The sequence below is a fragment of the Mustelus asterias genome, chromosome 8 (assembly GCF_964213995.1).
Source record: "Mustelus asterias chromosome 8, sMusAst1.hap1.1, whole genome shotgun sequence".
NCBI classification, from domain to species: Eukaryota; Metazoa; Chordata; class Chondrichthyes; order Carcharhiniformes; family Triakidae; genus Mustelus; species Mustelus asterias.
Genome location: NC_135808.1, coordinates 88,698,681 through 88,714,856, shown reverse-complemented (window position 1 = coordinate 88,714,856; position 16,176 = coordinate 88,698,681). Strand labels below are relative to the sequence as shown.

The following is a 16,176-nucleotide window of genomic DNA, read 5'->3' as shown; positions in this document are numbered from 1 at the left end:
TCTATATGTTTTGTCTGTATAGAATGCACGAAACAATACTTTTCACTATATACTAATACATGTGACAATAATAATAAATCAAATCAATAAATGAACCCACAATGTGTTTACACAATCCCTCATGTGCGATTGGTGCCTTTATATCAATACAAAAAACATGACATGGTGTGTAGCAGCGCTTCCTTATAAATGGCACAGTCTTCAGCCTGGCAGCAAGGTTAAATACAGTTATAACATGGGGAACTTTCTTAGATCAAGCTACACAGAATGAGATGACACCTTGATGTTCTGGTCAGACCTCAAAGAAGTTGCAGCATTGGAGAGAATCAATGAGCCTGATTTTACCAAAGCTTCGCGCCCATTTTCGGGCACGAAATCGCGGTAAAGTCGGGCGTCGGGCCTTTAACGCGATCTGCACCCGAATCCGAGCAGATCGCGCCTTTACCGACACCCAATTCTGGTGCGGGACCGGCCCGCGCCCGAATCGGGCGGCCCGATGATTTAAATGCATTTGCATGCATTTAAATCAACTTAATGAACCGCGCGCCCAACTCTACCGCCAAGTCCCACTTCACCGTCTTCTGGCCCAATCCGCGTCCGCGCTGTTACCGACCTGCAAAATAAAAGTCTGAAGTCGCCGCTGCAGCCTCCGAAGAGCGGGGTCAGAGACTGCAACGGCTCTCTGACCCAGGTCATCCTCTGGTCGGGGCAGGCGGGGGGTGGGAGGAGGAGAGGAGGTGTGCCGTCTCATCCCCTGGAGGGGGGGGAGAGGGGGTGTGATGTACCATCCTCTGGTCGGGGGGGGAGAGTGGGTGTGACGTCTCATCCCCGGGAGAGGGGGTGTGATGTATCATCCCCGGGAGAGGGGGTGTGACGTATCATCCCCTGGTGGGGGGGGGAGGGGGTGTGACGTCTCATCCTCTGGTCGGGGAGGAGGGGTCGGCTGCCAGTCTGCGGCCGATGCCTCCTGCCGGAGTGGACGTGCGGCCATGCCATCCCACGAAACCTTCAGGATGAAGCGATTCCTCGCTAAGAAGATGAAGCAGAACCGGCCGATTCCACAGTGGCTGATTCCACAGTGTAAATGGATAGACCATCACTGGTACACTACCAGCCACAGCCATCCTCCCGCTCTCTTGCCCCTGCAGGGAAGAGTAATCTGTGGCTGGTAGTGTACCAGTGATGGTGCATCCCTTTACACTGGGGAATCGGCCACTGTGGAATTGGCCCGGTTCTGCTTCATCTTCTTAGCGAGGAATTGCTTCATCCTGAAGGTTTCGTGGGATGGCATGGCCGCACGTCCACTCCGGCAGGAGGCATCGGCCGCAGACTGGCAGCCGATCCCCCCCCCAACCAGAGGATGAGACGTCACACCCCCTCTCCTCCTCCCGCCCCCCCCCCCCCCCCCCCCCCCCCGAGGGGATGGATCGGTCACACCCCTCTTCCCCCCGCAGGAGATGTGATGTCACACCCCCTCCCCTCACCACTCCTCCCCTCCCCCCCCCCACCCCCCGACCAGACGATGAACGTCAGAGAGCCGCGTTCTGCTTTTCTTTCATGCCCAGGCGCACTCTGTCAGATTTTTTTCGAACTGCGCATGCGCAGTTCAGAGCTCTGATCGGTCCACCAGCGCTAAGCCCCGGCCACGGCGCGGATCGGGCCGGAGCCCGCAAAATGCGTATGGGCGCGCTGCAAAGAGGATTCCCGGCGCGGATCTATTTGATGCCCAGATTCGGCACTTCACTTAGGCTCAAAATGGTAAAATAGGGCCCAATGTGTCCTGCAATCCAGTCTCAGTTTCACTTTTGCTTTTAAGCAGCGCACACTGCACATAGCTTTGCTGCTGATGTCTTCAAGCTTCATACCTCTGTATAAATGTTCCCATGTGCCTCAGTCCCAAAAAATGAACCCACAACATGAGCAATTGATGCCTTTATATCATTATATAAACACAACTAAAATGTTCACTCGAATGATAGCCACTGAACATGTACATAAAGAGCTAGGTCAAAGTGATGCCATTCACTAAGAGAAGATAACTGCAAAGCATCTTAGAGAAATGCTATGCTTTGGTCTTGTTTAACCTTTGTAAATAGTTATAAAGTAAATAAATGTGTTTTCAATTAAAGACCATTGCCTCCTGAAAAATCTCATCTGGAGTAAGAAGGCAGCAATAATAGAAAGAGGACTGAAAAATTATGGCTAGTGCCTCTGCAATTTCCACTCTCACTTTCCTCAGTACTGTTAGATGCATCTAATCTGGTCCTGTCACCTTATCTACAACAGAAAGCCTATCCAATATCTCCTTGTCAGTTTTAAATGCTTCTCACTAATATCACAAACTACAGTATATCTTTTATCTATCTATCGGTAATTTCCTTGCAAATTTGTTCTTCTACATCCTTTCCACTAGTTGGTGGTCTATTGACTGCATTGAGCATTGTAATTGCAACCTTAATTGTTCCTTAATTCTCACCAGATAGCTTTTAATCTTGAATCATTTTCCAGCACTCCTTAATCAATACTGCCAATCATCCTGCACCCCAGCCACCACCATCTCCCCCCACACATCCCCCCCCCCACCGCCCCCCCTTCTCCCCCACCCCCACCCCCCCTTCCCAACCACTACTTTTTTTTTCCGTTCCTATCTTTCCTGGACACCATGTATCCAGGAATATTTAACACCCAGTCCTACTCCTTTTCCTTAATAAATCTTGCTTGATTCACAAATTACACCAATTGTCCGACATTATTGGGTTGAGTTCTGGTCCGAAAACCTACAAGGCCCAGTTAATAAGGTAATGCATGCCTGTTTACTCTTATCTGCTCGATAGTCACATGATCTATTTCTGGAAATAAAAAAAATTTAGAATGCCAGTCACATTGAATTTATGCGTCAGGAAGATTGTAAAGCTTTCAAAGTAAGACCTATATTTAAAACTATGAGGTAGATTTTCTGATTTGTTTTCATCGTTAGCCATTACTGTCAACAATAAAATATGATGTGGAGATGCTGGTGTTGGACTGGGATGGGCGCAGTAAGAAGGCTCACAACACCAGGTTAAAGTCCAACAGCTTTATTTGGTATCATGAGCTTTTGGAGTGCTGCTCCCTCACCTGATGAAGGAGTAGCGCTCCGAAAGCTCGTGATACCAAATAAAGCTGTTGGACTTTAACCTCGTGTTGTGAGACTTCTTACTGTGACAACAAAATAATACAATGATTGGAAAAAGTTTCACAGCATATAGCCCCCATGAGGTCCATGGGGAAATCACTGATTGGTCTAGCTGTGGGGCTTGTTAAATATGAGTTCCCTACTCATTGGCAGTGGCCTGATTGGAACTCCTTGCCAGGCTGGAACTCATTTCCTGAGTCTTTTATAAGGCAGGCCCAGGACTGGGCCTGCTGAATGGTAGCCCCAGGCAGGGATTAGAGTGTGTACTCCACGGTAGTCATTTTATTTGGCATTCTGTAATGAACTTTGTTCCTTTCAGTCGGGCTTCCTGAGTCATTACAATATCTTACCTTGGTGCACAAAGTAAACAACTCAATATCTGAGAATCTGTTAAATCTACATTCAGCTTTCAGCAAAGTCCAAACCTTCATCTTTTTTTAATGTGAAGCTGTGGTCTTCAAGTCAAACTAAATTGAAGGTATTATAGGACACAAAAGACTACTCCACTGATGAATTGATTCCTGTTATTTCCAAATAAGTAGGCCTAGAAGTCCTGCCAAGCTTGGCTGGTACGGTTAGTATAAAACAGTTTTCTCGTTTCGAATGTCAGTAGTATAAATTGTAAATACAGCAACTAAAAATGGTCAAGCAGAACTTTTCACCCATCTGGACTGAACCTAGGTCTGGGTCAAGTACTTTCTTACATCACAGGGTGGTGGTACAGTAGTCAGCTTCATGTTAACACTTTAGATACCTACTACTACATTAGGTTAGGTGCATTGGCCATGCTAAATTCTTCCTCAGTATACCCAAACAGGCGACCAGGAGATTTTCACAGTAACTTCATTGCAGTGTTAATTTAAGCCTACTTGTGACACTAATAAATAGACTTAAGCTTCCATATAAACAGATCAGTCTCCCAGACATTTCTGTGCAACCTTTTAAAAGCACAATGCAACCTGAACTTGTTGTCAACACTCTGAGAAACAAACAGACACATCACAAGCACTGCTTCAGTTTTTCAAATTACTTTAAATCATTTGTCACTAAAATCTCAGTTATCCTCTTGGCAGAATTATAGCTGGTTAAATGTCAGATGTGTCCAGAGAGCAGTAGGATATTGCTGGAGCTGAAAGACTGACCGAGAACCTCTCTGATATGCATTTTAATCATTCCTGGATGAGATAAAGTCTCTAATTTAGTCAGGAGAAACAATTGTGCCTCCTGGAGGGAGGTGCCACTGCCAATAAATTGCAGTCCCCTCACTCCCAAGAGTGTAGAACAACCAGTGCCTAAAGAAGTTTAATAACTTGAACACACTTTTTCTTTCATCCTTGGTTAGCCGGGCACTACTATACTTTTCACCAATCTAAAACAACGCATACAGACCTAATCATTCACACTGCATTCTCCCTATCCTGCGCTGTGTTGCAGTTACAATGATGACCACAAAGTATCAAGCAAACAAAAAGTGTCAGATGGACGCACGTGCATCATGCAACATAATGACCTTCACAGATTTGTGTGCAGTTGCTCAACATCGCCATCCGAAAATTAAACCCTCGAAAGTAAGATTGAAGAGATATGATGGGGCGGCACGGTAGCACAGTGGTTAGCACTGCTGCTTCACAGCTCCAGGGTCCTGGGTTCAATTCCCGGCTCGGGTCACTGTCTGTGTGGAGTTTGCACATTCTCCTCGTGTCTGCGTGGGTTTCCTCCAGGTGCTCCGGTTTCCTCCCACAGTCCAAAGATGTGTGGGTTAGGTTGATTGGCCAGGTTAAAAAAATTGCCCCTTAGAGTCCTGGGATGCGTAGGTTAGAGGGATTAGCGGGTAAAATATGTGGGGGTAGGGCCTGGGTGGGATTGTGGTCGGTGCAGACTCGATGGACCGAATGGCCTCCTTCTGCACTGTAGGGTTTCTATGATTTCTATGATTCTATACGGAGAAGACAAATTAGTCTGAGAGTCCAATGCAATGACAAGAAGGAAGTTCTCAAATTCCAGATCATAGATGGCATACAAAGGCCACTTATCTCAACTGGAACAAGTCTAAAGCTTGGGCTAGTAAGCCTCTTTTTTGCCAGTGCACAGCTTTCCCTCAGTCGTGGGGGGACTTAGTAGTCGTGAGAAATTGGCAATAGGTGCTGTTTGGTGTCTTGCAGAGAGGTCTGGAGGCTTGTATGGCCAAGCGAGATCATAAAATCCCATCCAAGGCCAACGGAGATTTCCGTTCTACAAACCTCGCCCGCTCCGATTCCGTGGCGGGCGAGGTGGTAAAGATCTGGCCTAAGTGTTTATTAACCACTCATAACTATATTCATCTACAAGGAAAAGCCCTTCATGGGTGCTAGCTCCATGCTGACTTCTTCCAGATTCTTCTACACAGTCTATTGTCATATCATTCTCTTTATATCACACTGTGGGCAACACTGTTTCCTACTCCCACAATAACCCTTGCTATGCTGGATACCCTTATACTATAGGTGTTTCAGCAAGCACAAGGGACCAAGAAGACTTGGATATTGAAAAAGAAGTGTCCACTTGCTACAGAGGCTGAGGACAAGGCAGTTCAGGGGCTCAGGATTGGGGGAGTGGAAACTCATAGTCACTCATCTGAAAAGAATAACGAGTAACATCACACCCACGTGCATTTTCTGAGTATCATCTCCCAGAAAAATGCATCAACTGCCAGGAGTAACTCGCAAGTGTACAGTGCTCCTTTCTGATAACGGGGGCAACCTTACCAAAATTTAGCAAAGTGGTGAGAAAAATGGAGTGAACTCACCAACAACTCCACCGTAATTTCTGACTCAAGCTTGAGCCTCATTGACCAAAGTTTTTATGGCCATGAGAATCATGCTGCATGTGCGACAGCCTCCCTCTGACTCACCAGCCATGGCTCCACTTCATCGCACCAATCACTGGCAAGCTCCATATAAATGGCTCCCCAGCATTTGTCCCACAACGACTGCAGGCAGTGGCAGCCATCATGGCTGCACTGTGATTCTCAGAGGGAGCCCTTACTCGGCTGTGTGCAGCAGAGGCGGGATGCACTCCACTCCAGCTTCAGGAGAAAGACTCCCACCCAGGTCATCACCTCCGTCTGGAATTCAGTGGCAGCTCTGGTGAGTGCCAGCTCACTGCAGAAGAGGACGGGGGCAGCAGTGCTGCAAGAAGACGGACGATCTTCTGTGAACAGACAGAGTAAGTGAACAGCCTCATGCAGTCTTTTTTTGGATCCCCTCGCACCTCCAACTTCATCTCTCCGATGCCTATGGCCATTGTAGTCTGAAAAAAACCACCCGATCTCGTCTGATCTCGGAAGCTAAGCAGACTCAGGCCTGGTTAGTATTTGACGAAAAAGCGTTTAGACAGTTACGTGGGTAAGCTGGGTATAGAGGGATATGGGCCAAATGCGGGCTATTGGAACTAGCTTAGGGGTTTAAAAAAAAGGTGGCATGGACAAGTTGGGCCGAAGGGCCTGTTTCCATGCTGTAAACCTCTATGACTCTATGACTCTCACCCAACCATCTCGGCCTTTACCAAGACTTGTAAGGAGGCCTTCCTCCCCCTCCCCCAATCACCATGTTCCCCCCCCCCCAGTCACTGCCATGCTCCTCATACTCCAGCTCCAACTCAAGACCCATGCCTGCTGCACCTCATCACAACCTTAAATGTCAACACTGCCACCTACACTCTCCCTATCTGTGTCATTGCAGGACAAAATAAACCACAACAGGCGTGAGCAAGCACAACCAGCTGGAGCAATGCCAGAGCTCAGGACCCTCATGCAATTGCAGCAGAGCCCTGGGGGGGAGGAAGACTGTGCCTGCACTGATGGTGAAGTAGGGGCAGCAGACAAAGGTGAGAATCCTCAAGAAATACTGGCATTCCTCAAGTCTCAAGTGAGTAATCAATGGCCCCTCCTTTATCCCCTGTAATGCAGTAATGCCATCTCTCTTCTCTTGCAGGTAAAGAAGCTGAGCAGGCCGGACCATCCTTATGCCCCCTGGATCCACTGGTCTCGAGCAGCTCGAAAGAAGAGTTCTCAGACCCATATATTCCGCACCCCCACCCCTGCCAAAGAACCTAAGTCCTGAACTTGCATTGCGCTAAAGTGCATTAGAGAGAATGCATGACAACAAGGTTTGCATCCAGGTGGGCCACCTCAGAAATGGTGCCAGACCTGATATTGGCCAGACAAGACATTGAACATGGGGAGTGGTGTCAATATTCCATATTCTACCTTGCCTGGATGTTCTCCACAGTGTGAGCTGTGTACTGCTAAAGCTTGAATTGGAAAACGCATTGATATTCTTGGTGCTTGGTGTTCTAAATGGTTAACCTTTGTCCCCAGACTGTGCCACCTGGTCTAGCTCTGGATATTAAACTGGCATGTTAGACTCCTCAAAGAATCCACAGTTAGTCGCTCTGGCAACAATATTCATCTTTTCAAGACACAGTTGAGATACATGCAATTAGCTTTTGAAGCAATTCCCTAGAGGGCAGTCTCATTCTCCCAGGTCTTCAATGCTGTGCAGTTAAGCAGCCTCACACTAGAGCATGATTCACCCTCTCGCTGCTGTACCTGAGAGACAGAGTTCACAGAGAATTGGATTTGAACTTCTTGTGCAGTGATCCCCTTTGGCCTCCCACTATTGACAGAGTGAGGGTTGTAGTTTTCACTACATTCCCCAGGTGAGAGGTTCTTTATGCCTCGTGATGGGCAGGGTAGCCCCCCATTACTGAGACTCCCACACTGCCCTTCCATCCTGGCCTCTCCCAAAGCAGGACCCCAGGACTTCATAGTCGCACCCAATGCTGTCCCTCTGCTGTGGCCGCCTCTCATACAGTTTGCGAGGAAGGACACCCACTCAGCTACTGTTTGAACAGTAACCCAGCATGGAGGAACCGGGAAGCAATGCCGGCTTTGCAGATAGCATATCCCCTCGGAGAAAGGGGGTGACCCAATTTGAAGGGGAGGTAAGGCCTGTGAGCATTCATCATTCCGCCAGCGAGGTTTGTTCAAAATCGGAAAATGCGATCTCGCCAGCGAGAATCAAGCATTTCTGAACTTTGCATTCTGAGCCCATGCTGCCATTCCCCAGATGGAGAGTGGGCTCAAGATCCCACCTAAGAATAGCTTATTCATATTGTGCTCCATCAGCATCCCATCTGGAAGGCCATATGAAATGAGCATTATAACACAGTGCAAAATGTGTTAATGTTTCAGCAAAGCATTAATTTATCTCACTGCATGGTAAGGTTACAATTCTATGCTTCGGTTTTAAAAACAACAGCATTTTCCGTCATGTGACATAATATGGAAACTTTGGATCCATAATGGAGAAAATAACAAAACTGGCATCAGCTTCACAAATACAAACTCAACTGGTAAAAACTGGCTGAGGATGTTTGTGAATGGAATAGAAATTGGACAAATGATATTACCAGGAATCTGGGAATATTCCTGACAGAGTAATACACTCGGAGTCTGGATAATGTTATAAATCACACAAGTATCTTTAAATGTCAGATGAATCACTTAAGTGCATTACATTTTTGGAATTATAGACATCTGTTCTTCTCTGTATAATTAAATAAGTCTAGTTATAAATGTGACACTCCCTGCCATATGTATGTTAAAACATCTCTTTCTCTGCAGCTATTTTGTTACCTTTGGAACTGTTGTTTTCCTCCATCTCTGCAAGAGTAATTTTAAGTCTATTGCTACTTGGTAGAAATTATGCCGGAGATGTCAGTGGGATTCGTTCTATTTTCCTCCCCGGAATCAAGTCTATTTCAATTTCTGGTAAGATCGCCTCCCCTTGTATCATCTCTGACTTCCAGCTCTTTCTCAATCATAACTATTTTGTCTATTATTTTACCAACATTATGACAATCATTATCCTTTCAAGTTTTCTGTCTTGTTCTAATTCCAAAGACGTCTGGGGCGATTCTCCCAGCAGCGCAGTGGGCCGGGAGACTCGAGTGGAGGCTGTTTCGTGGGCTCCCCGCTGGGCGCCACGGCCTCCACGCCTCTCCGGCAGCTGGATTTCCGGCACTGTCAGCTCTGCGCCAAAAATCGGCACGGAGCTATATAATTTATGTAAATCATAATTTAAATATATTTAACATATAATTAGCGGGCCGGGGGACTAAGTCTCTGGGCCCGCTAGCTTCTGCCCCCATCAGGTTTCACTCCAGTTTACAGTAGCTCCCCACTTGCAGGGAGCTGTCAGCCAGACCCCACTGGATGTGGGAGTCATGGAAACTCCAAGGGTATTGTGCACAAACATGCATTATGTGCTTCCGATAATCGCACACCAGTTGGATGTACGTTGTTGAAATGGTAGCCCTTGTGGTTTATAAACATTAGGGGCTGCTGCCATGGAACCGTATTGCCGCATGGTGCTGTTTATTGCACCTTGCACTCTTGGGACGCCTGAGATGGTGGTGAAGCTGGTGAATCTCACAGGCTCTCTCTCTCTGAGACAAATGCTGGTCGCCCCTGAGACAGAGGCTGGTCACCCCAGGGCCAACTGCCATAATATGTAGAGGTGCTCCGCGATTGCTGTGGTCACCTCTGGACTCCCTTTGGAGGGGTGCTTGACAGGTGCAAGCCTTTTGAAGCAGCCCTGATTTGTCCTGTTCTGACATCATGCCGCCATTAATTTTTTGACGGGGTGGGAGTGGGGGTTTGATTCCAGTGTATATTGCCTCATAATGAGATGTAAATGTATTATAATGAGATTCTTGACGTTAAACGGTGAGAAACGTGCCCGCTACTGATGGGGGGAGGGGCCGATCGAGGCAAACTTTCACGCTGATGTAAAACGCACGTTTGACCTTCTCGTGGTATTCTCTGCTCCCTTTTGAACAAACCCCGCCAGCAGAACAATGAACGCACAGAGGCCTTACGCCCCCTTCAAATTGAGTTGCCCCCTTTTTCCAAGGGAATGTGCTATTTGCAAAGCCGGCATCGCTTCCCGGTTCCTCCATGCTGTGTTATGTTCAAAGAGCGGCTGGGTGGGTGTCCTTCCTTGTTGGGAGCTGCAAACAGGGTGAGAGGCGGCCACAACAGAGGGACAGCATTGGGTGCGACTATGAAGTTCTGGTGTCCTGCTTTGGGAGAGGTCAGGATAGAAGAGCAGTGTGGGATTCTCAGTGATGGGGAGCTACCCCTTGACCATGTCCGCCAGTAGTGCCTTTTGCTGGAGCAGAGCTTGCTGACACCTCTCCCTCCTTTGCTTCCTCCATTGTATCAGGACTCTGACAAATGCAGCACTGAGCCCTGGATCAATTCATCCTTTTTCCTTCTCTCTGAAATGAAACATTGGAGACAAGAATGACAAAAGAGTCCAGAGAACGATGCTCTGAATTGGAAGCCTATGACAAATGTAGGGCTCCTCAAGTTTTGTTGCCTTACTTACATGATGGCTGATGCAGCCTTGTCTCTTTGACACTAGAACACACACACAGAGGTGATCAAAATGACATTCCAGAAAGGTGACATTTGGAGCCCTCTGTGGGATGATAAGGAGTAAATGAGATAAGTTACCCAAAGAAGCTCTGTGCTCTAAACTCTGAAGTGCATACTAATAACTTCACAGTTGCACATTGTCAATAAGTGGAAGCCGTTTGGCCAGTTATGAATGGCATTTATGGTGAACATATGGCGGGCCCTCATTGATGGAATACCATATATGATGCTGCTGTTCCCCCATCACGATTGCTTGCATTCACCAAGTCTCCACTTCTGTGTTATACTCTTTTGATGATGCGACTTGGATGTGGAGCCAGTGAGTTATATGCATCCCTTTAACAGCGCTAATGAAAGGATTGTCTTTCAGTTTCTTCCTTGGCAAGGAGGTATTCCTCCTTTGTAACTAACCTGAATCCTGTCCACTTTTGTTACACAAACAAGTGAAAGTGTACCCAGGAAAAGGCCCCATAGTCCAGCATAGTGGTCCGCCCACATTGCCTCATGCTGCTCCCAGACAGAATCATTGTTATTCTCATTTTCAGTGAATGCTATTATTGTGGGATGATGTTTCTACGCCTCTACTATAAGACAGAATTCAATGCTCCCTCCCTCACTGTCCATGTGTCTGAAATTTACCTCAAACCTCATGATGTTAAGGTAGTTCTCCTGCCTCCTTCAATAGTACTGGATCCCATAGTTGTTGTGATGGACATTCCTCTGCCTCCCAGACTCCACTTAGTGAGCCCATCACCTGCAAAGTGCCTATGTCCCATGTGGACCTCTACTCATCCCATCTAGAGGCTGTGTGCAAGGTCACCTACCGAGGTGAACCCATGAGAGCTTCACGTAACCCCCACTTTATTATGCCGTCCTAAACTGCAGGTTGCAGATGCTTCCAGTAATTATTCCATCTGCAGCCCAGTACACAGCCCGCCAAGCCTAGTGAAAGTGACTGTAAGACAGCCCTCCACAACTTTCTTGCTGTTGTGCGCACAGCCTTTGCACTGCCCCCACCCGCGCCCCCTGCTGCTGGGTACAGCGTGCTTTCAATGATTGCTCCTGCTACATGGTGTCAGCATCGGGAGCAGAAGATCCCTGCATTCCCCAACCCTGGGAATAGTGATGGTCAGTGTCTGAAAGTGGGGACTGCATGAGTACCACAGATGTGAGAGCACATTTCCACTCCATCTGACGAAGGAGCAGCGCTCCGAAAGCTAATGGTATTTGCTACCAAATAAACCTGTTGGACTTTAACCTGGTGTTGTTAAAATTCTTACTGAGTACCACAGCACAGTAACGTCCTTGTAGACAACATTGGCAAAGAGCAGGAGGAGACTAACTCCACAGACCCAGCAATGTGGCATTGAATGCAACAATGGTATGTAGGTTATGTATGTTGCACTCGCCGCAAAGTCATGAGTGAACTGAGGTGCGACTTGTGCACACCAAACATTTTCAAAAGGCTTTAATGCTGACAAACTTTCCCGTTGGCATGTCGCAAGATTGGAAGGTGTGAGGAGATTCCAGCTAGCAGCTGTTCTAATAAGCATTCATGAGATGTAAATGAAAGCAAACGATGTTCACACCACTGGCAGAATTGCAGACTGGTTTTACACTGGCGAGTTTCTGACTTTTTGCCTGCCACTAAATTCTTCACTCCCGCCCACCATGCAACCCAGCACAGGCAGGAGGGGAAAGTTCCAGCCATAGGTCCTGATTGTGATAAACAGGATAGCCACTGAGATGTTTGGAGCAACAGAATTGTGGAAGAAAATTACAATCTATGTACAATACAAGTAATGTGAATATTGTTGAAACCAACTGTTTTTCTAAAGCTGCAAAATTCCAAAGGAAAGAAAATATCATTGATATGCTGAGAAAAAAAGAGCAAATTGGCCATTTTATTGTTTCAGGCCACAGTTCTTCTTCTTTGGCAATTGCTTGTTAATGAGTATGATTATCCACCTAAGAAACTCTGTGTCACTGTTCATGGGTTCTGTGGGTCCTTACGTGGCTGATGAGCCCAATCCTGGAGCCACATCTTCGACCACACACTTTGCAGGATTTTCCAGGAGGTGGGTTCAGTCCTTGGACTGGAGATCACTGGCATTCCTTTTCAGTCTCCTATCCCAGACTTCTTCCTGCTGTTGGGTGTTCTGAAAGAATTGTGTCCCTTCAATCAGGAGGTTTCTTCTGAGCAAGGGTCTCCCAGGCATTGACGTCTATGTTGCATTTCTTGAGGTAAGCCTTCAGGATGTTTCTGAAGCACAAAGAAGATTTGCTTTGGAATCGAGACTCTGACATCCCAAGCACATGACCAGCCCAGCGGAGTTGTTGGTTTCAAATGATCATGGCCCTTGGTTCCTTCAAGGACGCTGAATGCTGATGTTAATACGCCTGTCTTTCCAGCTGAAACAAAGAATCTGTCTCAGACAGCATTGATGGTACTTCTCCAAAGCCTTGAGGTGACATCTGTATGTAGTCTAAGTTTCTGAGCCGTATAGAAAAGTTGGGTGGATGATTACCTTGAGGATCTTTATGTCAGCACAAATGTCGTGGTCATCAAAGGCTCTCATCCTGAGGCATTTGAAGGCAGTGCTTGCAGATTGAATACGATGTTGGATCTTCGCGTCAATGTCAGCCTTCAATGAGAGTCTCCCCAGGTAGGGGAAATATTCCACATTTTGGAGGGTCACTCCATTGATCCTGATGGAGGGAGAGACCAGATCCTGCCCCATGACGGGTTGGTAAAGGGACAAAACAAAGAACAAAGAACAATACAGCACAGGAACAGGCCCTTCGGCCCTCCAAGCCCACACCGCTCCCTGTACTTGAGTCTTCTTGAGATTGAGCTGAGACCGGTTCTTCAGTATGTTTCTGCGAAGGTGTCAAACACGGCTTGGAGCTTCTCTTCTGAGAGCACGGAGATTGTGATATCATTCGCATACTGAAGTTCCATGAGTGATGTCAGCGTCGTTTTCTTCTTGGATTTCAACCGATTGATTTTGAGACGTTTTCTGTCCATCCTGGAGATAGAACATATCGAACGTAGAACAGATGATGTCCACTCCACTGGGAAGCTTGTTCTCGAGAAGCTGAAGGATAGTGATGACGAAGATTGAGGAAAGGATGGAGGCGATGATCCATCCCTGCTTGACTCCACTCTTGACCTGAAAGGTTTCTGTCTTATGTCCATTGGTGAGGAATGTTGCTGACACCTTGTCGTAGACGAGTTGGAGAATGTTGATGAATTTCTCTGGATAGCGGCCTTTGACAGGGTTCTCCATAGTGCTTCCCGACTGATTGAGTCAACAGACCTTGATCAGATTAATGAAGGCCATGTAGAGTGGTTGATGTTGCCCCTGGCATTTCTCTTGAAGTTGTCGAGCAGTGAAAATCATGCCCGCTCTTCCACAGTTTGTTCGGAAGCCACACTGGCTTTCCGGAAGGATTACTTCAGAGACTGGGAGAAGGCAGCTAGTGAGGATTCGGGTGATGATTTTCCCAGCAATGGAGAGAAAGAAGATTCCTCAGTAGTTTCCACAGTCTGCTTTGTCTTCTTTCTTGAAGATGGTGGCAATAACAACATCCCTGAGGTCAGCAGGGATTTCTTCTCTGCCACAGATTTTCAGGAAGAGCCGATGGAGATGACGGGTGATCTCTTCTCCTCCAATCTCTGCTGGAATTCTGTCCATTTTTGCGGCTTTTCCATTTTCAATTCAGTTTAATGGCAGCTTCGACTTCATCTACTCTTGGTGGGAGTTGAGGGATTTCCTCAAACATGTCCTCATCTATGATTGTATCAGTTTAGCAGTTCTTTGAAGTGTTCTCTCCATTAAAGGCTGTTGTTTTCTCTGTCTCTCAAGAGTGTTCTGTCCTTACTCCGCACCTGTTTGAGGCCTAGGGTGTTGGGCCCATATATTGCCTTGGTGGCACCGAACAAGTCCTGGGTGTCTTGTTCCGGAGGCTCTCATCCTTAGGCATTTGAAGGCAGTGCTTGCAGATTGAATACGATGTTGGATCTTCGCATCAATGTCAGCCTTCAATGAGAGTCTCCCCAGGTAGGGGAAATATTCCACGTTTTGGAGGGTCACTCCATTGATCCTGATGGAGGGAGAGACCAGATCCTGCCCCATGTCGGGTTGGTAAAGGACTTGAGTCTTCTTGAGATTGAGCTGAGACCGGTTCTTCAGTACGTTTCTGCGAAGGTGTCAAACACGGCTTGGAGATTCTTGTCAGCGAGGAGTTGCAGCCCCTTAGCTTTCTCAGTCCATCGTTGGCTCTTGATTTCCGCAGTTCTCCTTTGCTGATTGGTGATCTCCCCTCTTTTCCTTGCTGCTTATGCAGTTTTGCTTTCCTCTTTTTATCTATTAGGTCTTGGATGGTGTGGTTGTTATAGGCCATTTAGATGTGATAACAAAGTGAAAAAAATAATTGTGTGAGATTAAACCAACCCCCACATATATATATATACGCAATAATTGGTTCTCTTGACACAGAACATGCCCTAGCGTGCCAAAGCATGCCCCCTTTCATTATATTTCCTGCAGAAGTTGATCATCTTTTTTTATAAAAGCAGATGCAGCCGACACCATTTTTTGCCTCACTCTCATCAAGAGCCCAGCATCAAGTTCATTTTGGGCTGAGTGCTCACCGCACATAATGAATGGAATCAGTCTCAGCAAATCCTGTGAGAATGGGTCTGTACATCCCTGGTGAGCATTTGGTTTGCTTTTTCAAAGAAGAGCATTACGCCCAGAAAAATGTTTCTATTTTGTACATATTGTAGCGATACCTAACCGTTAAATTTTGTGAGCTCAGTTTATGTTTTCTTGGAATTGATCAGGCAAAATCAGCTTTTAAAATCCAGCAGTAATGTCCAGACTAAGTTGCCAAGGAAACTGTTTACTCATTAGTCATATGTACCTTCCAATTTCAAGAAAAGGTTCTTTTGAGTGCGTGGCCAGGATTCATAACATGAATTAAATTAACTTCTCTGGTAACATAATTTGACTTTACAGGCATTATTCCATTCAGTGGAACAGGAGAAATGCCCATCAACATTATAAAGGATAATTCCACAGCATAAACCCAATGACTCCCACAGGTTAGATCTAGGAATCAGAGTACAGATGCATGGCTAAAAGAGCATTTTGACTATCCTTTGGTGCTGGAGCCGTAACATTTTTTATGACTGCTGTGATACAGAAAGAACGGATTAATTGTTGCACTTTGGAGTGGGCAGCTGGCTCTGCCTCGTCATAATATTAATATTATGCTTCTTCATAATATTAAACAATTTTTTATTACTTAATTTCCGTCTGCTTCTGGTAGTGTTTTGCATCGAACATATTAACTAATGCCTTATAGGGGGTACGTGATAATAAATCTGTGGTATGATTGGGTTGACGCAACAACTTCTAAGTGGAAGTTTTGAGAGTGGTTCGAGCATGATTTTGAGTGACAACTTATTTCATGGCTCTGCTTTGTATTCCACAAGATAGGTTGGGTTTAA

At 46.5% G+C, this 16,176-nt stretch overlaps 1 protein-coding gene across 1 annotated transcript in view; it reads left to right on the top strand.

The window, feature by feature from the left end:
- Positions 1-7,275, top strand: part of ptger3 (prostaglandin E receptor 3 (subtype EP3)) — a 65,441-nt gene extending 58,166 nt beyond the window's left edge. The window contains exons 3-4 of the mRNA XM_078219201.1: positions 6,895-7,080; positions 7,147-7,275. Coding sequence (XP_078075327.1) covers positions 6,895-7,080; positions 7,147-7,275 — 315 coding nt within the window. The remainder of the gene's footprint in view (positions 1-6,894; positions 7,081-7,146) is intronic.
- The last annotated feature ends 8,901 nt before the right edge of the window (positions 7,276-16,176 follow it).